This window comes from Mastomys coucha, unplaced genomic scaffold (assembly GCF_008632895.1).
Source record: "Mastomys coucha isolate ucsf_1 unplaced genomic scaffold, UCSF_Mcou_1 pScaffold20, whole genome shotgun sequence".
Classification (NCBI taxonomy): Eukaryota; Metazoa; Chordata; class Mammalia; order Rodentia; family Muridae; genus Mastomys; species Mastomys coucha.
In genome coordinates, this window is record NW_022196903.1 from 49,537,240 (window position 1) to 49,562,905 (window position 25,666).

General features: G+C 41.8%; 2 protein-coding genes across 2 annotated transcripts in view; one reads left to right on the forward strand and one right to left on the reverse strand.

Annotated features, from left to right (window-relative positions):
- The window catches only part of Fkbp14 (FKBP prolyl isomerase 14), a 14,103-nt gene extending 3,175 nt beyond the window's left edge, over positions 1-10,928 (reverse strand). Inside the window, exons 1-3 of the mRNA XM_031381969.1 lie at positions 10,565-10,928; positions 6,985-7,136; positions 4,258-4,385 (exon numbers count right to left, since the gene is read on the reverse strand). Coding sequence (XP_031237829.1) covers positions 4,258-4,385; positions 6,985-7,136; positions 10,565-10,761 — 477 coding nt within the window. The 5' untranslated portion in view covers positions 10,762-10,928. The remainder of the gene's footprint in view (positions 1-4,257; positions 4,386-6,984; positions 7,137-10,564) is intronic.
- Positions 10,929-12,963: 2,035 nt separating this feature from the next.
- Positions 12,964-25,666, forward strand: part of Plekha8 (pleckstrin homology domain containing A8) — a 59,019-nt gene continuing 46,316 nt past the window's right edge. The window contains exon 1 of the mRNA XM_031381970.1: positions 12,964-13,254. Within this exon, the coding sequence (XP_031237830.1) occupies positions 13,215-13,254 (40 nt within the window). The 5' untranslated portion in view covers positions 12,964-13,214. The remainder of the gene's footprint in view (positions 13,255-25,666) is intronic.

Genomic DNA, 25,666 nt, shown 5'->3' on the forward strand with positions numbered 1-25,666 from the left:
ATATTGAGAAAAATGTATTTTCACTATTGCTGTAGACGAGCATCTACATAAGACTGTTAAATTGTTTTATATCAAACAACTTTTATAATACTTATTTTTACTGTTATAATATTTTATAAATTTTAAAGAATATGACAAAACGATATTGTAGGTATTGAAAGGGGGGTCTCTCAGAGGAGTTGGGGTACATAAGAGAAACAAGAATGTGATTTAATTCTATTTACTTAAAATATGTTTTTAAATGTTAACAAATTCAGACAAATTGAAATCGTACTTTTCTCAGCATAATGCAATAAAAGTTAAAAGAAAAGAATATGAGTATATAAAACAACAAAACAAAAATTATAATACTCATCAAAAGCTGATAGTTTAAATATGTATGTATACATTATTATAATATGTAACATACATATCACATATATCAGAAAACATTTTTAGAAAGACTTTAAGCTTTCATAATCAAGAGATTTGAAACAATTATGTGCTAGAATAAAATCAGGTAAAGAAAAAGCTGGGGTTTTTTGGGGGAAAAAAAAAGATATAATATGCTTGACAGAAGCAAGTTTTCTCTTACATTTGTGCTCCATCTAAGTCTGCCCAGGGTTTTATTTCTAAGTGGTTCACTACAGAGTCCCTCTCTCCCTCCTTCTTCTCTCCCTCCTTTTCCTTTCCTCCCCTCATTTCATTCATCAGATTCTCATACTGCTCATTTGGTTCCAATTTCCAAAGTCTGCTTAATCATAGAAAGCCCAGTCGACCATGGCTGTCACAGGACAGATGCAGGAAGTCAGAGTTACAGGGTACAAGGTCACACTCTGTAGGAATCATGAGGAATATCTCTGTAGGAATCAGAGATATTCAGCTCTGTAGAAGCTGGCGCAGAGAAGACAATACATCCATTCTACCCAGCAGAATTCACAGGCTGATCCATGACTCAGCATATACAGAAATTTATTTTGAAAGCCATATCCATTGGAGACCGCTCCACTGCTCTCTACTTTTGGATCTCCAAAACCTGTGTATAGGGGCCTCGAAACATAACATAGAACCCTTGAAACATCTCATAGTGACATGGGCTTAAGTTCACTGCACACTTGCATAACAGTTGTAAAAAATATTTTGTGACTTCCAGTATCCTCCTGAGAGAGCTGTAAGGATTTCTGGCCTTCTTTCAATAGACCTTTCTCCAAAACTCACTGCAAATGACCAGAGCCTTTTCCAAAGCGCCTGCCAAGGAACACAGCTTTCTCTGATGAAATAAATAAGCAAGTAAAGCACCATCAGCAGTGTGGCCTACAGAGTGACCACCAGCTCAAACTGTCCCGTAGCTCTGTTCCTCAGCCGGCTTGGCTCAGCAGCACATACCGCCTGCTGCTGTCGGAAGCCAAACGAAGCTGTGCACTTGAAGCATGGCTGCTTTTGGATACATTGGTTCGTTGGTCGGGTTTTCTTCTCTCGGAAGAGTCAGAATTCCAGACATAAAAGTAAGATTCTAGTGTCCCTTTTTATTTGAATCCATGCAAAAAGAACTGTGTACTGGTTGTGACAGGGCCACACCAGCAGAGCCTCATCAGGACCCTGTGAACTTAAAAATCAAAGCAGGGCCTTGTGAGTACCTATGCTACACTTTTCTACTGTCTTTAAAATATAATCGAGGAGTGGGGAGATGGCTCAGTGGCTAAGACCACTTGCTGTGGAAGCATGAGGACCCAATCTCAAATGCCCAGCACTTCAAAAAGTACATGTGCCTGCAACTCCAGCTGCAATGAGAAGAAAAGAGAGATCCAAAGCCAAGCAGCCAGATGAGCACTAACCAAAATGGCTCAGTGACAATCTCAAGGCAATAAGGTAGACAGCAATAGGGGGAGACACCCAGTGTCCTGCTCTTCTAGCCTCTCACTCATGGGCTACATTCATGGGTATACTCACGGGTGTACACACTGCACACTTACATGCATGTACCACATATACAAACTATATACATAAAAACATAACCCAAATGCTGCTTCCAGCTTGCCATGAAACTGTAACCCAACCTGTATCATCCATTGCCATCCTGTCCTCTCCCGCCAATTTGGACCAGTGATCTCAGTCCTCTCTCCCCAAACTATGACAATATGTGCTATTTATTTAGGGTAAAGTGATATAATGCAGTTGGAACAAAAGTAAGCGGGGAGGGCCAGGGGACAGAAATGGGGCTAGGAAGAGGAAACAAAGTTGTTGAATGGATTAAGGAAGACTCAGTCTCATGATATGTTCTGTGAATGAAGGAAGCTACTAAGCAGTATGTACGTTTTTCCTACCTATTGAGTAAGAAAAGGTGAACTAATAATATCTATTTGTGTTAACACTGGAAAAATACATTAGAAAGTAATAAATGAGGTGAAGGGATCCAGTGAAGGACGAAGAGGACAGGGCAACAGTAAACACTTCTCTTTTAGGATGTGCTGAGGATTGATCTCAGAGCCTTGCACATTCTAAGGAAATGCTTGGCCACTGAGTCCCATGCCCAGTCCAAGATTTCTTCATATATATTAATTTAAATCAATTGTTTTTTTTTTAAGTCATGAGAATGTCTTTTTTTTTTTTTTGTGAGAGAGAATTACCTTTTATCTTGGATAGAGTTGGATAGAGGGGAAAGCTTAACTGTTAACACCACAGTGTATGAAACCCAGTGACGCTAAAGTCCAGCACTTAGGAAGCTGGGGCAGGAGGTTCACAAAGTCAAGGCATGGCTGGACATCACAGGGAGGTCCTGTCTCAATCAAAGCAACATGCAACAAAACAAAACCACAAAGAAACAAACCCACTAGTGTTGGTCAAGATCCCTTTGGTGTTTGAAACAACTTCAGATCCTGGCTCTTAGCATGAAGCTCACCAAGAGCGAGCATCCCTGGGGCAAGGCAGACTGGAGCCTCATGGTAAGGTCCACAGGAGTGTGTCTGCCTCTGCTCTCTCTCCCTACAATAGCCAGTGACAGTGGGGAAGGCTTGAGATGCAGAGAAACCCTTATTCTACCTCCCACCTCAAATGCCAGGCCCTCAGGTGACTGAGGAAGAATTTTCCCTCTGTGTAAAATCTAGAAATCCCCTCCTGCAGAGGCTGACTTGAACAAACTTGGTCAGGCAAACCGATGGAGTTGGAGAGTACTCCAAAAGCTGTTCAACAGCCAGTCGGCCATGTTGAGCAGAAACTATCCACATGAGAAATTGTCAGGACCTACGCATTTCTCATGCAGTCAGTACCAGCATGAGAAAAAAAATAAATGAAGCTTTCCAAGATCCCTGGCTGACAAGGATGAGACACAGTCAACAAACACTAAACCTAGGAGAGAAGGAAAACGGCAGGAGACTGGGCATGCCTCTCAGCCAACACACTTTTCCCCTAAGCAGTGATTTCCTACCAAAAAAGGACAACTTCCAAAGCACTTTAGTAATGGCTGTAAATAATATTTACCCAAATAAGAATAAAATTTCCTTATTACTTAGTTTTTGAGAACTTTGTATAGTATATTTTATCATATTCTTTCCCAACCCCCAACTCTTCCCAGATTCCCTTCCTCCATCCAATTTCATGTTCTTTCTCTCTTTAAAAAAGGAAAAACCCCCTGTGGTGACTTGATGCCCCAGAGAAGGGACATGCTAGAGGGGTGAGGTGGGAGTGGGGGGGGGCAGGGATGCACCCTCTTAGAGGCAAAGGGGATTGGGGATGTAGTGGGGCTCATGAAGGGGAGACCAGGAAGGGGAACAACATTTTAAATCTAAATAATCTTTAGAATATAAAAATTATTTTTAGACTAATAAATAAAATAACTAATTAAAAAAAGAAATAGTTACAGCCTAACTAGGTAAATATATTGCTATAAGTCCCATTTAACTTTTTCCTCCCTCACTGGAATAGGCTCATTAAAGACAATAAAAACCTGTAGAATATTCAATGAGGGAGTAAGATTGTCAATACAATATGTGTATTTAGAAATAAAATGGCACAATCAGGTATAAAGAAGAGCCACATTGGAGTTAATACAAATCAGTCTCAAAAGAAAAAAAAAACAAAAAACACTAAAAGCCATGGGATTTGAATTATGTTGGCCACTACTTCTGAGCACAGGGCCTGCCCTGGGTCTGCCTGTCATATCCATTGTCACTCCTTTAAAGAAAACTTATTTTTGTCTCCCAGCAGCTAAGGTATTTCTAAAAACGAGAGCTTAAAATAAAAGTAGAAGAAAAACAGCAGAGAGGCAGAAGGTAGCGTCACCTCGTGCTTAGAGAGTCTCCAGTCGTCATTGAGATCCATTTCTTGAAATGACTCATGGGACCGTGGGCCATTTCGAATTTCCAGGAGGTCAATGTTGAATATCAGTGTGCTCTCTGGGGGGATTTTACCTGATATGAGGGGGAAATTTTTATTTAGACGATCTAAAAGTATTCATAACAAAATCAATCACAGTAGCAGACATTTTAACTACATTCAGTGAAGGGGGCTCTCCAACTGTCACAGATAGCAGAAGTTACTTATTACTATAATCACACTGTACCCAGGAAAGAGAAGCAGAACAGAAGAAGGAATAACCAACCCAAACTGGCAGAAGAAAAGTACTGCGGGTAGCACTAAAATACACATACAGGTGTGTATATGATAAAAGCCTTGATGCTAACTTTCAAATATAATTAAGGCTCTTCTTGTTACATGTCAAGAATAACTTCTAAAGGGCTTGAGTAATTCAGAATTACATCATAAGAGATTTGTTAACTTAGATTAGAAAGTCTTGACCTTCATGTACACAGGGTTGGCACTACAGTGTCTACCACCGGGAGGCAGTATACAATAGTGGGAGCTCTGTGAACAGGGAGTACAACTGAAATTCACATCTGCTACCTCTCAGCTTCCGTTCCTTGTCTGTAAAATGATTGACAATTTTCTACCTTAGGCATCCACGGAGAGGACAAAGGGGAGAAATCCATACAAAAAATAAAACCCTCGGGGTTATTCTTGATAAATAGTGCTTGATAATATTTTTATGGTTTTAAAAATAATAAAGGAAAATTCAAATTTTTCAACAACTTAGGATACCTCCTGACACAAGACTTTATGCATGTACTTGTTGAGACATTTTATCAGAAAAGGGAAATCTAAATCAACTTCTGAAAGAAAACTAACACATCTTTAAAAGTTTAAAAAAAATCTAGGGATACAAACAAAAAACTTAACTAAGAGTAAAGAAACAAACCTTTCTTGGAATTTTATGGTTTTTTTTGTTGTTGTTGTTCAAATTTGCTTTCTCTATTTAATATAAAGGTCAGGGTACAGAGGTCAGGATACACTCATTAGACAAACCCATTTCCTCAAACTTCTATGAAAGGGTAGTTAGTTTCTAAGAGAAAAACACAGTGTGAACCAAAGCTTACCGTTGCCGATGGAGACAGGAAAGGGACATGCACTAGACCGGTGGGAAAGCTGGTGTCTTTCCAAGGAGGCATGCAAGCATGTACTAAAATACTACAAAATTAGTGGTAAATACATAGTAGAAGAATTAGTTTCATGACACCAAAGGAAGCAACTCAGACTTAGACCTCTGCATGCTGGGAAGTGAAGCTGAATTAAACATGTCACGGACTACTACTACTGCTGCATACATAGAGTTAATAGTAAAAAGGCAGAGACACGGGGAAGGGGGAGATTACATCCCCTAGGATGCTCGATTTTCTTCTGTAAAGAATACAATTAGAACTGTATGTATTTAATAGCCATGCCAGGGGAACATGGCTTAGACAGCCAATCCTGCTTCAGAGCACATCATACCCACATACAGCATTTAACCTCCCTAGGAAACAGGCAAGGAATCTCGATCCATACTTGGTCAATGGCTATGCTTGGCTGAAAAATGCCACAAGGTCTAATTATACTACATCAGAGTGATTCTCTATCTGCTTCTGATGGCTTCTTACAAGTTTTTTCTTCATTGTATAAGTACTACATTTTCTTCATGGTAATTTGTAAGATAATTTGTAAGACAGACTCAGAAATGAATGTAATTCTCAGAATCACAGTACACTATGAATATTTTATTCATTGTGATCCACTTTCTATGTGCATATACTTCCATGGGGGAAGCTAGACAGACAGAAAATCTATTTGCTACTTTTACATCACACCCATTTCATATATAATTTTTTCTTTTTTGCAAATGGCACTTTTAATAAGTGAGCTACATCTTATTTGGCTAACCTTGATTATAACACACTCAAGTTAGTTCCAATTGGTTAATAACAACACAGTGGTAGACATCCTGGTTCACAATCCTGTCCCTTCAGATCTGGCCATTGGTCCAGATCAGATTTCAGTGAAGAAACTACCTCTGGGACCAGCTTATAAGCATCACCCAACAGCCTTTGGAGTGCTACATGAACTCAGCTAAAATACAAGATGTCAGTGTCTTGGAAAAAAATTGGCACAAAAGCTGTGGATCAGCCCACCTGCTTGTAATATAGGGACAATTATTTTCAACTCAAGTCAATACATTATTTTAAATTAAACTATTGAGCTAGGCAGTGGTGGTACCACCTTTAATACCAACACTCATAAGGTAGAGACAGGCACACCTCTGAGTTAAAAGGCCAGCCTGGTTTAGAGAACAAGTTCCAGGACAGGGCTACACAGAGAAACTCTGTTTTGAAAAACCAAAATTAAATTAAATTAAATTAAATTAAATTAAATTAAGCTATTGAAAACCTTACAAATGTGTTTAAAAGCAAGAATGTGACTCTCCCAGTGAGAGCTACAGTGTGGAAGACTTCCTAGCTGTTGTGACTAGATACCGCCATCCATCAAACTACATCCGATGAACCTTTCCCAAACGTTCGAATCGTCGAGACGCTTGTACTGGGTGGCTTATCTTGCATTGTTAGAGCGAGGTGGCAGGTTTCCTCTTGGGAGGGAAAATGCCCTGGGAGCTGCACAGCAGTGAGGGTCACACAGCTTTACCTTTTCCTTCTTTGCCATAGCCCAGGGCAGGAGGAACGATGAGCTTTCGCTTCTCTCCCACGCACATTCCCTTCAAGCCTTGGTCCCAGCCTTTGAGAACCTCCAGTATGCCCAGGGTGAACCAGACGGGCTGACCATTGTTATGTTTGTGACTGCCAGGAAGGAAACACAGCAGAATTTTAAAAGTTCATTTTGTTTTGTTTTGTTTTGTTTTTTAATTTTAAAAAAAGATTTATTTGTTTATTTTATGTGTATGAGTACACTGTAGCTATACAGATGGCTGTGAGCCATCATGCTGGGAATTGAACTCAGGACTTCTGTTTGGCTACGGCCCAGCTCACTCTGGCCTAATACACTGTAGCTGTCTTCAGACACACCAGAAGAGGGCGTCAGATCTCATTACGGGTGGCTATGAGCCACCATGTGGTTGCTGGGATCCAAACTCAGAAGAGTTGTCAGTACTCTTACCCGCTGGACCATCCTGCCAGCCCCAAAAGCTCATTTTGTTTAACCACTAGGAATTGAAGCCAGAGGCCTGTGCATGCTCTGTAAGCACTCTATATACTAGAGGTTTTTGTTTGTTTGTTTGTTTGTTTTGGGTTTTTTTTTCTTGTTGGTTTTGTTTTTTGTTTTTTGTTTTTTTTTGGGGGGGGTGGACTTAAAAACGAAGATCCTTGCTGTGCTTTATGTGTTTCTACCCATCAGTGGTTAAGCTTAGGAACTTAGAAATTAAAGAAAACAGCAATTCTTGGATTGAAAATACACACACCCAAGTTTTCTTCATAACAATTCAATTTCCTGCCCACTTTTCTTGCTGCAGAATTCATAAACTGAGCCAGCTTGAGAAGAGCAGAGAAAAATAGTAAAAAACAAAAATTAATTTGCACGTGTACTGTAAAGTAAGTATTATCAGAAATTTGTCTCTAACTCCAATGACAATCCTATCATCGATAGGTATTCTTGGAAAATTGTCCCCAGGATTTGGTCCTCTGTTCCTCAAACCACAAGGAGCTCAAATCCACAGTAGCTGCATATACTGTATACATTAAACCATCTTTAGATTGCACAAGTTATAATGTAAATACTATATGAATAGTTGTTATACTAGGTAATGACAATCAAAGTCTCCACATGTTCAATAACTATATTTCTTCAAATATTCTGGATCTATAGTTGATCTGAATCAAGAGATATAGAACCTGCAGACAGGGTGTCAACTATTCCAGTATTAGTCCTTGTACAGAGAAAAATGATGTTACGTGTACTAGTATTTGACTTTAGATATACCTAACCCCTATGTTCAAGTTATTAATGACAAAGTCATATTTCCCAGAAAGGCAACAGACCAAGGAAAAACTCAGGGAATGTCTTGAGTTAGAGAAGGAAGATAAAAAGCTAGAAGCATTGCTAACACCTGAAGATCCATTTGCACTCAGACATAGAGACAAGGGTATCTCATTCCTTGTCTACAAGCCTTCTTGAAGTACAGTTTATTGATGGTTCTGGTGCATGAAAAAGTCTGTTTTTCACCCCAAATCGCCACTCATGTTCAGACCCTCTCCAAAGATCTACTATGGAGCTACTCAGAAAATCCTGAAGTGCAGCCCCTCAAGTTCTGGAGAGGAAAGGAAGTCTATTTGTCCAGGCATGCTGAAAGACTGGAATAGTTTAAGTACTGGAGATATGAGGATTCCCAGGCGGTTAATTCCTTTCAATAAGGAAAGTGTCCCATTTCAGGATAATTCTTGGGTTGAATAAAAATCCTTGGGCTAAGTTAACAAAATCTGGGTAAATGATATTTTTGTTTTGTTTTTCGAGACAGGTTCTCTCTGTGTAGTCCTAGCTGTCCTAGAACTTTATAGACCAGGCTGGCCTCAAATTCCAGGATCTGCCTGCCTCTGCCTCCCAAGTGCTGAGATTAAAGGCATGCACCACCACTGCCCAGTCACTCCTTCTCCTTTTATTGCACAGGCCCTCATAGGAGGCAAAAAGAACAGAGAAGCAGCAATCATTCCCACTAACTACATTTGGCTGCATTTCTTATTTTTGCAGCTAAACTAGTTATCACACAGATGATGAGTCTGGCAACACAAAACACTCTTTACAGATTTCTTTAATGAAATCTCTTCATTTTCATTATATCCCATTAGCCGTGCCTAAGATTTTACAGGAAGGCTGCACACAACAGTCCCTTCACCAAGTACCACGACATAAGCAGTAAACTGCTACAAAGTGTCCACACAGGTTTTTTGGCCCTTTGATGGAAAAGAACTTAGGCTAGATATGAAAGGGATCAAACCAAAAGCAAGAATTTAACTGAGATTCTCAAGTGCAACATACACAGTACTGGTTACCATCTACTGTGCACTGAGAAGGAAGAAGCTCTAACAAACTCGTTTTGAAACCTTTCACCAGAGCACACAGTGTTTGGAGGACGGTCATTCACTACCCTCACACCTCACAGAGACCATGTCTCACAGCAGTTTATTAAAACAGGACAAACGGAAGGATCTCAATTGAGCGGAAGCTTCAGACTTAGCTCATGTCACTCCCGAATCTGTGAAATCTCCCCATCCTGTTCAGTCTCGATAATTTCCATTCATGACTTTCAAGGCTGTTGTGTTACGAACTCCTTTTTTATCCTCCTTGATCAGCACAATCGACCACAGGCTGCCAACCTTTCTCAGTGGACATTCTGTACTCTCCAGAAACGGAGCCCTTTCCTGTCTTCCTCCTCTCTGCCCATGGTGAAATGCTGGAGGGCCTGAACTTGTTAGTAACCTTTGCATCTTCAGGCCAAGGTGTGGCTTCACAGGTTGAATGAATGAATGGATGCAGATGACTAGAAGGTGAACTTCCTGAACGGCCCTAAGGACATGCTGGTTAAATACTTTCCGAATGGAAATCCTTACACTTGTTAACTTTACCCGCCAAATCTCTGTGTTTATAGAAAAGAAATGCTAGTGTAAACCACCTGGAAATCCTTTTACTCTTCACTTTTATAATCACACCTTCACCATGGATGAAGCCTGACTTTCTAGAAGGAATAACTTTCTGGCATCTTGTGCTTTGACCAAAATTCCACCTGCCAGGAAGTTAAACAGGTCACTTGAAACAGTGTTTGTGTATCTTTTAGAAGCAGGCAAATAGATAATTATGCATTTTGCTCTTGAAAGAAAATGACACATTTTAATATCTTTTATGGGCAATTAAAAGGGGAATCAGATATTTTACCTACGGAACGGAGTTTAAGGCAGAAAAATCTGTTAAGCCATTTCTACTTACTGGTTAGTTATAACCTGAGTATTTCTGTAAAACCTCAAATACTCTAGATATAATTTTATATAGAATAAAATGATAAGGAAATTAATTTGTTAAGACTACATGTTTCCAGGAAGTCCTTTCAAGGTTTTGACCTATAGAACTGACTTTTGACAATTTTCTTTCTCCAAAGGGAAACAGATATTTCAGTCTTTTGTTTCAGTTTGTAGAGGTAAAGGAACTGTTAGCTTCACAGTAGGAGGGCTGGTGTGAATGGGTGGGTCCTTCTTCTTTCTGCCTGCAAGGCATAACTACTTACGTGGAATGAAACAGGGAGCCGTCCTTTTCTAAATAGCCTTCGTAGTGGACCAACATCAGATCCCCTCCCTTGGTCTTGCGATGGCAGATGAACGGCTTCTGGAGAACTTCGATTTTCACTTCTGGCTCAGGAATCAGAGCTCCACTCAAAACCGTGACCCACAGCGTCAAGATCGCGTTCCACAAGAAAAACCTCATGTTACCAAAGCAGAAGAAAGGCCCCCGACTTCATAGAGTTAAAAATGTGCCGAAAGCGGACGACAGTTCAGGACTCCCCCAACAGTCACACTCCCAGGAAGACGTGGCACTTTTACTACCAACTTTCACGCAGGCAGCGAACTCACCTTAAAGAGTTAAAGCCCCATCCCAACATGATTGGCTCTGATAAGGCGGCAGCTTGGGAAGGGTGTCCTTCCACTGGCTGGCGGTGCTGTCCCTCAGGCGCCTCCCAGCCAATGGCGCCGAAAAAAAAAAAATGTAATGGTTCGGTTTGCTGTTGGACCTGGGGCTCCGGTTGTACCCCTTCGGAACAGTCTTAGAGCCCACAGGTTAGGAAATTCTCCCACCTCGGGAAGGCAGCTATACTCAGGCTAACATCCTTGGGAAGCGGCGGTGGAGGGGTGGTTCCTGTGAAGTACTCCAGCTGTGGAGTCTGGGGCCAGGTGACACTCGGGTTTTTGGAAAGACCAGACTCTGGGAGGCACCCTTCTCCAAGATGCCACAAAGGCTCAGAACTGTGGTTACTAATTTAGAACATAAACTCTAAGGACCTACTAGGATGCTTTAAGGTTCACAAAGCACATTCTGGTGCAAGATCCTCACGAACTTAACATGGTAGTTCTCCCCGCCCCCATTTAGGGTTAAATTCTTAGGGTTAAAACATCATGACCAATAGTAATTTGGGAAGGAAAGGACTTTTACTTATTACACTTCCTTTTGGGGGGGGGGGGCTCTGCTTGCTCCGGTCGGCCTTACTTGGCCCCACTCGCTCAGGCCCCAAAGATTTATTATCATAATTAAGTACACTGTAGCTGTCTTCAGACACACCAGAAGAGGGCGTCAGATCTCATTATGGGTGGTTGTGAGCCACCATATGGTTGCTGGGATTTGAATTCATGACCTTCGGAAGAGCAGCTGGTGCTCTTACCCGCTAAGCCATCTCTCCAGCCCTACTTATTACACTTCTATACCATAGTCTATTATCCAGGGAAATCAGGGCAGGAACTCAAGGCAGCAATCAGGAAGCAATAACTGATGTAGATAGAGAGGCCATAGAGTAATGCAGCTTACTGGCTTGCTCCACCTGCTTTTTCATAGCACCTAGGATCACCTGCCCGTGCATTCTACTACTCTCAGTGGGCAGGATCCTTCCACGTCAATTAGTAGTTAAGAAAAGGCACGAGCGCCAGGTGATGGTGACACACACCTTTAATCCCAGCACTTGGGAGGCAGAGGCAGGCGGATTTCTGAGTTCGAGGCCAGCCTGGTCTACAGAGTGAGTTCCAGGACAACCAGGGCTATACAGAGAAACCTTGTCTTGAAGAAAAAAAGAAAGAAAGCGAGAAAGGAAGGAAGAAAGAAAGGAAGGAAGAAGAGAAGAGAGAGAGGAGAAAAGAGAGAAATGTTATTCGTGTTTAACAATTATACAGCTGAAAGTTCCTAGTTCTAAACGGCTTCCCTAATTTCAGATGTAGTCCATTGCAGCAGACTGAGAAGAAACTAGAAATCACCAAAAGAGAAACTCTAGATTAAAACAACAAAACAACAAAAACAGGGCATCAAGGTGTGCGGTTCAGGCAAATAACCAATTAAGTTACATATTATTTACTAAACCTGTCAAAAAAAAAATGCCCACACTTTAGCCCTTCAGAGTATATTTCTTTAACACTAACATTTGTGTTGTATTGTGCTGCTCAGCATTCACCTTTCATTTAGCCTGTGATCGACACTTTTCTTGGATAAAAATCCTGACAGTGCATTTTCATACATAGAAATTCCCCTTGGGAAGCTTGTGAAAGTGCCGATTTTTGATCCAAAAAGTTTGGAATCCGGGCGAGATTGTATTTTTAACAGAACCCCAGGTGAGGTCAATGTCTGTGGTCCAAAGAACAAGCTTCCAGTCAAGAGGCCCGCAGTTTGAACAGCTCCTTACACTGAAGTGCATCCGGAAACGCACTACAGACTAGCCTCATCCGAGGATTCCGGGTCTCAGCACAGATCCTTCTCCACGGACTCGCTAGAAATCGAAAGCTGGACCCCTGGAGCCTAGACCCCAGGGGTGACCTGGCACCCGCGTGCGTATCCGAGCCCCGCCCTCCAGCCAGCCCCTTTGCGCCGCAGCCAAACCCTGGCGTGGATTTGGGAGCGTGCGCGCGGTGCAGTGGGCATGCGCGAGCGCGCCGGGGCGGGCGCTGTGGGCTCAGTGGCCGCAGGAAGGCGCCCGCGACCGCTGCCTCCGGGGCCGCGCCTCCCTCGCCTCTCTGGCGGCCGCTCTGCCGCGTCCACACCGACTGCGCCAGGCGCAGGCGCAGCCCCCAGACGCGAAGCTGGTGCTCCCTGGCTGTCGCGGTGACCCCGCCCCCGGGCCCAGGATGTGAGGCCGGCCCGGCGTCCCCGCGGCGGGCCGGGGCGGTGAGGGGCCCGCGGGCGCCATGGAGGGCGTGCTGTACAAGTGGACCAACTACCTGAGCGGTGAGTGCCGGCCTCCCTGTGTACGGTGCTCCAGGCGGCGCCCTTCCCCTGCTGGCGGCCCGGACCCGAGAGTGGGGTACCGGGTGAAGCCGGCAGCCCAGGTCCGCTGCGGAGTCCACCCCAATCTCGCGAATTGGGCCGGGGGCGGCCTCGCTTGGGCCGCAGCCCAGTTGCAGGGTGCCGAGTGCCAGCAACCCCTGGATTCTAGAGTCTCCACGCAGACACTCTCCCTAGGCACCTTCAGGGTCATCCCCCTGCAGACCGAGGTAGTGGAACTCAAGCTCCGCAGCCCTAAGCCCTCAAGTGTACGCTGGCGATCGGCTTTTTCTCTCTCCCGAATATTTCTTTTGTTTCAGAACTCAGTCATAAAATGAGTGTAGATATTAGCAACCGTGTCCTTGTCTTGCTCAGCACAATGGCTTAAAATAGCACCCTGCCCCCTTTCTAGCTCTTGGAAGCACTTCCCAACTCTCTAGAAGTTAGAACTATTCTTCAGCTCATGAGATGATTCTCAATGAGCATTATTTTCATCCGAGCAGCCAGTATTTAATAAATCCTATGCTATATGAACTGTGCTGGGTGCGTTTTAAAGTTAAACTTTTTATTATGGAAAATGGGTTAACATTTAACGTGTCAGTGGGAATGCAGAAACTAGAAATTTTACCAACTAGAGTCTGGGTTTCCCATCCTTTGTTGGGGCAGTTCTGTAGTAAGGACAGATGTGTGTGGCTTGTGAAGAACTGACAGAGTAACTTATAGGAAGTCAGGGCACAGTACAGGCGGAAGTACACCTGTCAGCGTGGACCTGGGACCTCCGGGTAGAATAGTAGCTAGCACAGATGATTCTTTTTCCTTTAATCGCTACCTGAGGACATGATGGGAAGGGTTTTCCTTAAGAAGACCTGGCCTTCTCTTAAGGATCTTCAGTGATGTCAGCAGAGCGATTAGGTTAGATAGGAAGAACTCAAAGCTGGGCTGCAGTTCCTTGAGTGCTGGAAGCTGGTTTGCATGTTGTTTAAGAGAAGGCTTAACCCTCCTTTCTCCTGATGCTGTCCTAAACGCTGAGAGGTAGGTGTGTATCTTAATTGTAAACCCTTGAGTCAACTTCACTCCTTGCTGTCATCCTCTGATCCCCTACACACACAAAACACTTTCTTCTCCTGCCTCATCTTGATTTCCTTCTCCCTTTCCCTCCCCTCTCTGTATAGTAAAGTTTTGGTAATAAAATGCTCTCTCCCCACCATCCTCTGTATCCTTCATTCATTGCACCAACATTTTTCTAGCTGTCTCTGGGGATCTTTGTTCTGTGATGCCCATACCAATTGTTTTGATGGTAAGAGTCTATTCTTTTCTTCCCTAAGTAAGAACGAATAGTACTGTTGAGTGGCTTCTGGGTGAAACCATAATGATGGGCATTGGAGCCTTCGATGCTTTTCCTTTGGCTTGCATGCCACTCATTGTTCAGTGAAGGCCGAAGGCTGCCACACCACTGACTACTCTTCTGGATATGCTTAGGATCAAGAGTCACATTGCCTTTCATTAGACATGGCCTTACTTTGGAAGAGAATGGCACTAGCTTAGGAAGGTCACATGGGTCCCTGTTCCCTCTGCTCTCCTTTGCTTCTTAGTCTCCCACAAAGAGCTGTTGGAGAGTGAATGATAACCTTAGATGGAAACACTACTTCTTTTCTTCTGAAGCTTTTGCTTTTAAAATGATATTTTATTAGGTCTTTGAGAATGTCACACAGGTCATTTTGCTCATGTTCATCCCTCTTCCCACATCCACCCTCTCCACCCTCACTCCCCACCCAACTGGAAGTCCTCCTCTTGCTCCTCTTCCTCTTTCTCCTCCTTCTCCTTCAGCTAATGTTGCTCAGATACTCTTGAGAGTGGGGCCTGCTAAGGATCATACCATTAAAGAAAACTGACACTCCGTCTCCCGTCTCCCAGCAACTATCAAATGCCAGTAGTTCCTCAGCCAGTGCTGGGATTTCATCCCTCCCTCCCTCCCTTGCTCCGCGATGATGGGATTATGTCTGGCTTGAGCTTGCACAAGTCTTACATGCAGGTTGTCACAGTCACTGAGTGCATATTTGCACCTGTGCTGTTAAGTCCAGAAAACACTTGTTTCCTGATGCTTTCTGCCATCTCTGGATCTTACAGTCTTTCTGCCTACTCTTCCACTAAGATCCCAGAGCCTTAGGAGCAGGGGGTGATATGTTTGTTCCAGTTTGGACTGAGCACTCCGCGATCTCTTATTTTCCGCACATTCAATAGTTGAGGGTCTCCATGTTAACTGCCATCTACAGTGATGGGAAACTTCTCTGATCAGTATTAAGCAATGCACTGTTCTGCAGGTATGGAGATAAGTCATTAGAAGCTGATTTAGTGCTATAACATTCAATTTAGCCGAATAACAGTATTAGGTTCTCCTTTGGACTCGTGGCCCTGTTAACAGTACCAGGAATGGGTTCCATTTCATTGAGCAGACTTTAGATCCCACCAGAAAAAGTTAGTTATGTCCATAACATTCATGCCACTGTTGTACCAGTGAGGGTATCTTATCAAGCCAGTTATGACTGGAGCTTGTAGGAATCACAGCTGAGTGATACTGATGATTACTTTTCCCCTGCTGGTGTGCTTCGTAACTCCCAGTGCTAGGAAAGCTAGCCAGTAGGGTTGAGGTGAGTACCAATTTGATTACCCTGTGTTCTGTGACTCAAATGTGTGGTTTATAAAGCTTATTTTTAAAACTTTGGTTTTGCTTGTAGTTTACACACAGTTACTTTAAAATACATATCCCTATCCAGGATTTCCTTCCTTCTGAATTTTTCTCCAAAAATAGCTCATAACCTATTACTTTTATGTAGCTTGTATATTTATGCTTATGAAAAGCTTAGTAAGAAATTCTAGGTGTCTTGCATATAGCGTGGTGTTGCAAACCTTTAATCCCAGCACGCAGGAGACAGAAGCAGGTGAATCTTATAGAGTTCTGAAGCCAAGCCCAGTCTCCTTAATGAGTTCCAGGATACCCAGAACTACATAGTCAAACCCTGTTACAAACAAGCAAACAAAAATGCAGTGTCAAAATTGAGTGGAAAACTTTAGTATGTCCGTTCACCCTTTGAGTCTTTGGAGAATGGTGTAATTTATCCTTTGTAGTATAACCCAGGCCTAGTGTTGCTGGGCACATGCTCTTACCACCAGCAAACCATGATGATATTTTAATTTGCCAACTGCTTGTTCATAGGCACTATGTTAGGAACAGGACAAATAATGTTGAACAAGCAGACAGCTCTCCTGCCCACTTGTGCCTATGATCTAGCCAGTAAGAAAGATTGGATAAGTAGTTAGAAGCAGATTGCAAATGTGTGTAGTAAGCTTGGAGACAACTTGGAGACCCAAAAGGTTAGCCTGGGTTGTTGGGGAAAGCTACTTTCACAGTAGGAGGCAGTGTGGAAGAATTAGTGACACAGGAGTGCTTGTGTGAGGGCCTTGAATAGGATAGGGACCTGAAGTTCTTAAAGAGGAGGCGCCATCTGACTAGAGGTAACAGATATGTCAGGGTGTTTGGGAAGCCTTACCAGGACCTGTGTAAGTGGTGTGTAGTGGAGTGTGTGTGTCTGTGTAATTTAAATGAGCTACTCTGCTTTCAGTACACTGCGCTTTCTAGTTACAGGTAAGGGATCATAGCTCAGTGGAAGAGCTTGCCTACCTTGCAGAACAGATGCAAGTGTTTTGCTTTTGCCAGGCATGTGCCTGTAATCCTAGCACTGAGGTTGCTGAGACATAGGCCGGCCTGGATTGCATAGTAAGACCTTCTCTCTTTACACATCTCCTGCACTTACTGTGTTTGACAAACATTGTAGTTATTTTATGGGTATCTATTACTGAAAGTTTCTCAAATCCTGAGAAAAGCAACTAAATTTATAGCCTGAATGTGATTCAAGAAGGCAGGAACAGAAGAGAAGAAAGGCCCCTTTCACTCAGTTATCAGGCTTCTTCAATGCTTCTTGTGATTCTTCAATGAAAAATGAAAAAAAAAAAAAAAACTTAAAAGCTTTGGGGCCATTTTGCTCTTTGAAGTACAGAATAGTGAACACTCAGGGATTTGTTGTTGAAATTTCTTTTCCAGTGTTAAACAAATTCTGGATGTTTAAAAGGACTCGAACAATTTGCATTATGACATGCACAGTATACAGGTGCTATTCACTATTTTCTCACTATTCATGTCTTTCCAAACCTAAAACGTAGTTGGTGTCATCTGTGCAGGGCCGTTGGATAGGGTCGGCAAGAGCTGGACTTAGACAGCAGCTTTATCACTGCCAGTGCCAGTCACTTGGTTATTTTTTAAAATTCTAGTGCCTTTCCTCCAATCAAAAGAATGTGATTTACCAGTTTAATTCTAAGAATACTACTTAAAAACACATCATCACTTTGTGGTGTGTTACCCACTATTGTAAACAGTTTGCATTTGGACCTAATAGTAACATTGAGAAGCCTTTGTCATCTCCATTTTTGAGATGAAGACACTGAATCACAGCATTGGACTGGGCTTAAGGTCACACAGTTAATAGGTGGCTCCAGAGTCATTGCTCCATTACGTAACACTGTCAAAAGTCCCTCATGCTTGATTATTATATAATGATTCATTCAAGCTAGCTGATTCATAGTGTACCTATATTTGAAGCATGTTTGACCTAGAATACAGGTCTATTTGAGAGGAGGAGTCAGGGAAGAGTTGAGGAGTGAGGGGAGCTTTGAGTGTGGAATACTCCATGTATATTGAACTACAGAAAGTTCTCCAGCTGTGCTTTACACTTTGCAGTTTTCCGCCCACCTAGCAGACAGAGGGACCATTGCCTCAAACCCTGACCAATTGTAAGCTTTTGCAGCAGGTTAGGCACAAGCACAGTCATGGCACTGCACTCCAGGAACCACAAAATCATGCTGGCCAGGTGGCTGCCAGTGAGGAGGCACTGTGACATTCCCCCAGGTGCTAGAAATGTTTCTTACTCTGTACTTTTATGCTGTGTAATTGCCCAGAGGATATCTAGAACATGGTGACCCAGAGGGGGACTCATGGTCTTACAGCTCCGTGTTCATGTTTTCTATTGTTGTAATTATAACATCCTATTGAAATAATAACTGATACCTTAATATTCTTCCTTGTAAAATATATAAGTTAGTAACTTGTGTGTGTATACACACAGAGTGCAGCCATTACTACTAGCAATTTTAGAGCATTTTTACAATCCTTTCTCCTCCTGCCCTTAGCAACCGACATTCCATTTATATAGATTTGACTAGTCTGTTTTCTATGTCAGTTATTTTCTTTGTTATCTACAGAGTAGCTGATGCAAAGAACTTAAAGGATGAAGGATTTATTCTGGGTCATAGCTCAGGAAACATAGTCCACCATGCTTAGAAAAGCATGGCACTGTGAGCAGCGCAGCTGTAGCCTCAGAAGTATGAAGCGGGAAGCTTGGATCAGAAGTGGAGGTGGCTCATAATCCTCAGCCTCACCTGCCAGCTAGGTCCCATCCAGAAAGTTTCACAACCTCCACGAACAGTGCTAACAGCTGGACTCTGACTGTTCAAACAAATCACATGATTTTAGCATATTTTTGTTTTGGTTTATTCATATTGTGGAGTATATTGATTCATTTCTTACTGCTAAATAATAATTCACCACATACTGTGTTTTGCATGTCTGTTCTTCAGTAGGTGGACATTGGGATTATTGTGTCTAGGGACTATTATGAATAATAATATAGTGAACACTCATATGCAAGTTTTTCTGTATAGATGTCTTGTTTCTCTTGGATTATATATGTCTGGAAGGGGATTCGTACAATAATTCTCTTAACCGTTGTGAAGCTGCCAGGCTGTTTTCCACTCCTTTACATTCTTACTAGCAATCAAGGCTCCGTTTCCTTACGTCCTAGCTGATAACTGGTTACGTCAGTTCCTGTTATAGCTAACCCTGTTTCCTGTGAATTGATGTATGGTTCTCATTTATGCTCCTTGAACTATAGCTGTTGAACAGTATCATCATCGTATTTGCTTATAAGCCATTGAGAAATGTCTATTTACATTGCTAGTTGGATTTCTTCTTATGGAGTTGGTTTTTTGTTTTTGTTTTTTGTTTTTGTTTTTGTTTTTGTAGAAAGGGTTTTCCTGTGTAGTCCTGGCTGTCCTGGAACACACTGTGTAGACCAGGCTGGCCTCGAACTCAGAGATCCTCCTGCCCCTATCTCCCAAGTGCTGGGATTGAAGGCGTGCTCTGCCACTGCCCAGCTCTCCTTATGGAGTTGTAATAGTTCTTTATTGTGGATGTCAATTTCTTATAAAATGTGTGGCTTTAAGTATTTATTCTGTGGGTTGTCTTTACATTCTCTTAAGGGTATTGTTGACAGCCCAAAAGTTTTAAATTTTCATATAGCTTAATTTATCAAGTATTTTCTTCTGTATACTTCTAATACCATAACCATTGATACCAACTCTTGCCTAACCCCAGGCCGCGAAGATACAGTTGTATTTTGTATTTTTTTTTTTTTTTTTATAGTTTTTGCTCCTCATGATTTCTGGTTCATTTTGAGTTGACTTTCATGTCTGAGGTGAGGTGTAGTGCAACTTCATTTTTTTTCCCATGTAGATATCTAATGATTAACCTTTACATGCACAATTTTGGGTTCAGTGACAGGGTGTGTTGTTCGGTTCTTGCTACTGTGGTGAAATTCATGTGATAATTAACTTGTAAAGAGATGACTTGTAATATTGGAAGTTGTAGTCTATGATCTGTTGGTCCTATTGTTTAGACCTGGGGTGAGGTAGCACATCATGGGACAAGTATGTGGAAAAGCAGAATACTTACTTCATGGCCAGGAAACAAAACAGTTTGTTTCAAGGTTCCATAGTCCTCTAAAGGGACATTCCTTTGTCCTAGAGACTTCCCAGCAGACCACCCCTCTAAAGGTTTGCACAGTTCCTCAGTAGTGCCTTATATGGCTCCTTCCTCCAGCCATAAGGTTGGGACAACAAAATAAGCAGAAAAATATGGCTAGTAGGTGTTTGGTGTGGTCTCCATCAGAGTGCCACCCACTCTTTCATTCTGCTGCATGATGTGCTTGGAAATATTGGAGTGATGTAGTCTTAGATCTGGGAACTGAAGAAGCCTGGGGATCATTGTTCTCAGACTGCATTCTTGGTGTTTAATAATTGCCACTTCCTGTTGCCATCACTTTTGTTTTGTTTAGACTGGACAAAAGTCAACCAAGTTCAATTAGATCCAGATTTAAGACAAACAACAAAACAAGCTATGATGTTATGTTGTGTACAAGATAGAATAAGACAAGCAAGGTACATCCAAAAGCCACAATGCCTGGATATTTTCTTGGATCTTTTGTCAGGCTTGGGGAGTGTGTGGCAGCACCCAAAAAGATGGAGAAATGCAAACTATATGGAGAATACTGCTACATTGAGCTAATCTTTTTCAGTACTCGATCATATCACAGGAAGCAGAATATTTGCTTGAAAATATACTCCATTTCCTCCAGCTAGGAATGTTATAAGACAAGAAGCTGTCTATTTTTAAATATCAGAGAAAAGACTTCATAAATCTTTCAACACCATTACTCCCCTTTCATTTATTCATCTGAGGAAGCCTTATTGAACTTGAGCTTCTCATCCATCAGACCCTTTGAAATTGCTGGGGCTACTGTTTGAAGCAGAGCAGGGTCTCTGTGCTTAAGTGACTGTAGTCTGATGGTGGATCTTCTCAATCATAAAATTTACTTCCAGTTGAGCTTGGATATGAACATACAGGTTTTCAAGTGACTGCCCTGAGGCTGTGACTTCACAAGTTGTGGAGGATCATGTTTCATATAGCTGTCTCTAGAAGAGGCTAGGTGTTACCTTTTACTCTGGTATCTTTACTGAGATTTTAACAATGCTGGTTTACCTCCTACAGGCTGGACTGTAGGCATCTGGGGCCATGGTGTTGGCATTGCAAGCGACTTGCTCCTTCCCTCTGTTGCCTTTGTTCACTTCTACCTCTGAAGCCAGTGTAAGCATCCAGAAAACAGGAAGGAAGAAAACAAAGAGAGGAAAGTATAAAATTTGCCAAAAGAGACAGGCACACTTTTTGTCAAGAAGGGTATTAACCCCCTTTTAGCAGTGTTGAAGGAAAAACTTCTTGGAAGAGGTAAGATGAAAGGGTGGGTAAATTGGTGTGGACACAGGAAAGGTTGGGAGCAGTAGTCACCTTCAAAGAAGAAAACAGAGCCAAAACCACATTCTCTTCCAGAAAAAGGAAATATTAGAGTGGTGTGAGAAGAGAGATTATTAAACCAAGCTGGAAAGTATGGCATTTGTGTGGCAGGCAGTCACTAAGGACTTACCAATAGGAAGAAAGAATGGGCAAAAACAGTCTTCAAGGAAGACAAGGGAGTTAGGAGAATGAAGTGCTAGTGGGGAGAAGAGAAGGACAGTATTCCCATGACACTCATGAGTAAGCCAAGGCTCACATAGAGACACGGTCAGGCCATTCTGCCATTACCATCCTGTCTGTGACCTCACACTCCCAGTGTGGCACAGAGGAATGCTGTAAACCCATGTAGAAATATCAAGAATGCAGGGACTCAGGACTAGTCTAGAGGATGACACAGAATTGGCCTTTCGGATGGTCTGTTCAGAAAGACACCAAATGAGAGGGAAGATGAAGTTTGGAAGGAAACTTGGAAACCTCTGCTAACTAATTGGAAAAGAAGGCTCAGAGCAAATGAGTGGCATGCAGAAATGGCCCTTCTGGATGTCAGAAGTCTGAACTTGTGCCAGTGTCCCCCCAGTAGTCTGGTGGTACATGTAGGAAGCATGCAATACATGATAAATATATAATATACACAGTCTGGCTGCCCAGTGTACACAAGAGAGGTGACTGATAACAGACTGTAACAGGAGGTTCCAAAGAGTTTTGTCTTACCATTGGTTATACTTCGCTCCTCACTCCCTGCACCCCACTCTGCAAGCCTGTCACTTCTTGGGGTTTGGGATCTTTTCTCTAGATCTCTAAACCTGACACTTATAACTGCTAGAAACATGCTCTGTGGATTAATTAATGTAAACTAAGGAGCCTGTAATTTAGCTAATCATAACCTCCCTATTATGATGAGGGCTGTTTCTTCCCTCCTCCTCAGTTACTGACTGACCTGGTACAAGAGCCCAAGGCTTTGCTAACCACTTTCTGTATGGGGCTCTGATAGAGATGTTGAGGTATAGATGGGTTCTGGGGAGATCTGGTATGGCTGAGCATCAGGCTAGATGGCAATTCATCAAGGTTATGGAGGTCAGGATTACTTGAGACCAGTAAATGCTTTGCTTCATTTTAAAATGATTCATTCTTAACTCATTTACATAACATAAACAATATATGAATGTCGTAATCACTGTTCTATTGCTATGAAGATACACCATGACCAAAGAATCTCTTATGAAACAAAGCATTAATTGGGGGTTTCAGAGGGTCAGTCTGTTATGGTAGATGAGCACGGTGGGGACATGGCAGTATGTGTGGCACTAGACCATTGGCTGAGAGCTACATCCTGATCTGTAGGCAGCAAATGGAAAGAAACACTAGGTCTAGTGGGAGCTTTTTGAAACCTCCAATCCCACCAAGCCTTGTGACACACTTCTTCCAACAAGGACACACCTCTTAATCCTTCTCAAATAGTTCTACTCTGTGGTGACTAAGCATTCAGTCTTATAAGACAGGGAGCCAGTCTTATTCAAACCACTACAATGCTGTATAACATACAACATGGATTAAAAACATAGAAACTATAGTTGATATGGTAAAAGTTAATTTTTGGCATACTACTTGAGAAAGGTTGTCAATTCTATATAAATTTTCATTTCATTTTATTTTCTTAACATCGGTCACTTGGTCATACTTAATCTGGGGAAAAGCTGAATTTTCTGTTGCTCTCCATGAGGATAGAGATTTACATGTCGGTTTTGAAAGTTTGCCGCCACTGCTGGGAAACATTCAAACTCATGAGAAAGTTTTGTGAGGATAGTGGCTCAGGGGGCTAGTTAAGGGGCTCAGGAGGTTAGTTAAGGGGCTTGGGGCTAGTTAAGGGCTCAGGAGGTTAGTTAAGGGCTCAGGGGGTTAGTTAAGGGGCTCAGGGGCTTAGTTAATGGCTCAGGAGGTTAGGTTAGTTAAGGGGCTCAGGGGGTTAGTTAAGGGGCTTTGTTGCTTTTTCTCCTCCTATTCTAGACCATACATTGTTGTCATTGAGCTTTACTGTTATTGATCAAAATACAGCTTAATTTTCAAGTAATGGATTTAAATAATGCACTCTCCTTCCCTGCCCCTCCCACATTTCTTGTGAATTAAAAAAAAAAAATCACTATGAATTGTTTCCTGTTTATGGTTCTTCCTGTTACTGGTGGTGTTATAAATACTTGGTTCCCAGTTAACACCTTATTTGTCAGGTGTTTTTAAAGCACTCTGATGAGTTGATAGGCAGAGTGACTGATGTGCTCAAGCACCCAGATTCTAAAACTGCGTGAGGGTCCCAACTTTGTACAGAGTTGTTTAATTGAATGTCAAGGATTATAATAAAAGTAGAAGGCTTTTTAACCACAGTGGCCACAAAGCAATTCAGAATCAAATGTGCTCACCTGTGTTGTATGGCAGAACTTCATTTCAGTGTCTAAAATGGAAATGAAAACAAAAATACAGCAGTTATTCAAGTGCCCATGATCACTCACCACAGCTATAGTACTCAACCTTGCCAAGTGACTTCAAAAGAATGCTGTATATTTTTAACAGAAATCATTCTTTATCAATAACTAGAAAGGCGTAGAGATCCTCAAATATGAGAAAATTAAATCTTATACTTCAAAATAACATAAATCTAAAGGAACTCCCCAGTTAAACTGTGGGAGCTACTTTTGTTTGTTTGTTTTTCGAGACAGGGTTTCTCTGTGTAGCCCTGACATTACATGGATATGACTCACATTTTTTTCCTTAATTTGATTCTTTAAAGAAGTAAAAAACATTTTTAGAAATTATTTTAAAGTGGTGATTCTGTTAGAATATTTTAAAAGAAATTTTAGTGCAAAATTAAGATAAGCAATATAAATTTATATCTAAAATAAGTACACATTTTATAGAATATTATAGTCATTAAAATACATATATTGTTCAATATTAATTGAATTGAAAAGCTTTAGACTAAAGATAAAGCTTACTTTAGCTAGGTTTGTTGGCCACTAAGGAAGGCAAGGCAGAAGGGATTCTGAAGCTAGTCTGACCAGTACAAGTCCCTGTGTCCCAGAAAGAGTGACTGTTGTAAACAGTTTTTGATGATTATGTGCAGAAGAGCATCTGTGTGAGGAAGGGGCATCAGGCTATAGTTTGGAAGTGACAGTATTTAGGACTTTAACAACCTGTTGCTTAGGGGTTTGTTTTCTTTGGTTTTTGAGACAGGGTTTCATTATGTAGCTCTAGCTGGTCTGGAACTCATGATGTAGACCAGGCTAGCATTGAACTAAAAGATATCTGCCTGCCTCTATCTCCCAAATGCTGGGATCAAAGGCATTTGCCACCATTCCCAGCAACTTTAGCAGAAGTTTAGTGTTACTTTGTCTCTTTCAGAGCATATGCCTTATACTCTGTTTAACTGTTTCTCCAAATAGGTTCTTTGATGTTACAGTGAATTGGTTCTAGAATTCCTTTTTTTTTTTTTTTGGTTTTCTAAGACAGGGTTTCTCTGTATAGCCCTGGATGTCCTGGAACTCACTTTGTAGACCAGGCTGGCCTCAAACTCAGAAATCCGTCTGCCCCTGCCTCCCAAGTGCTGGGATTAAAGGCATGCGCCACCACTGCCTGGCCTAGAATTCCATTTTTAAACTGTCCATTGCTTCTGTTCAAAAGTAAAGTTATTTATTGGTTCTTGCTGAACTGGCTCATTCAAGCATATGTCTAAGTAGACTGGATTTGCTTTATCCTCTCTCATATAGATGCCTTTATTTTGTTTTCTCACCCACTGTCCTCTGTGAAACCTCCAGTTCAATAGAAATGGTGAGGGCAGTTACCCTATCATGTAGTCCTGCTCTTAGGAAGAAAGTGTCCTGCCTCACTGTTGGGTGGGTTAGTTGTGGGAAAGCCCTTTCTAGTCCTAGTTAAGGCTTTGTTTCTTTTTTTCTTTTTTTACTATGAAAGGACTTCAGAGTTTGTCAAGTGTTTTTTGTATGTTTGTATTTTTGTATGTTGGTGATCCTTTAGAACTTTTATTTGAAGAAAAATCCTATTCAGCCACCCTGGCAAAACACAACAAAAATTTAATAATAATAACAACAATAACAATAAAAGCCAGGACAATGATTATCTTACTTACCTGAAAAT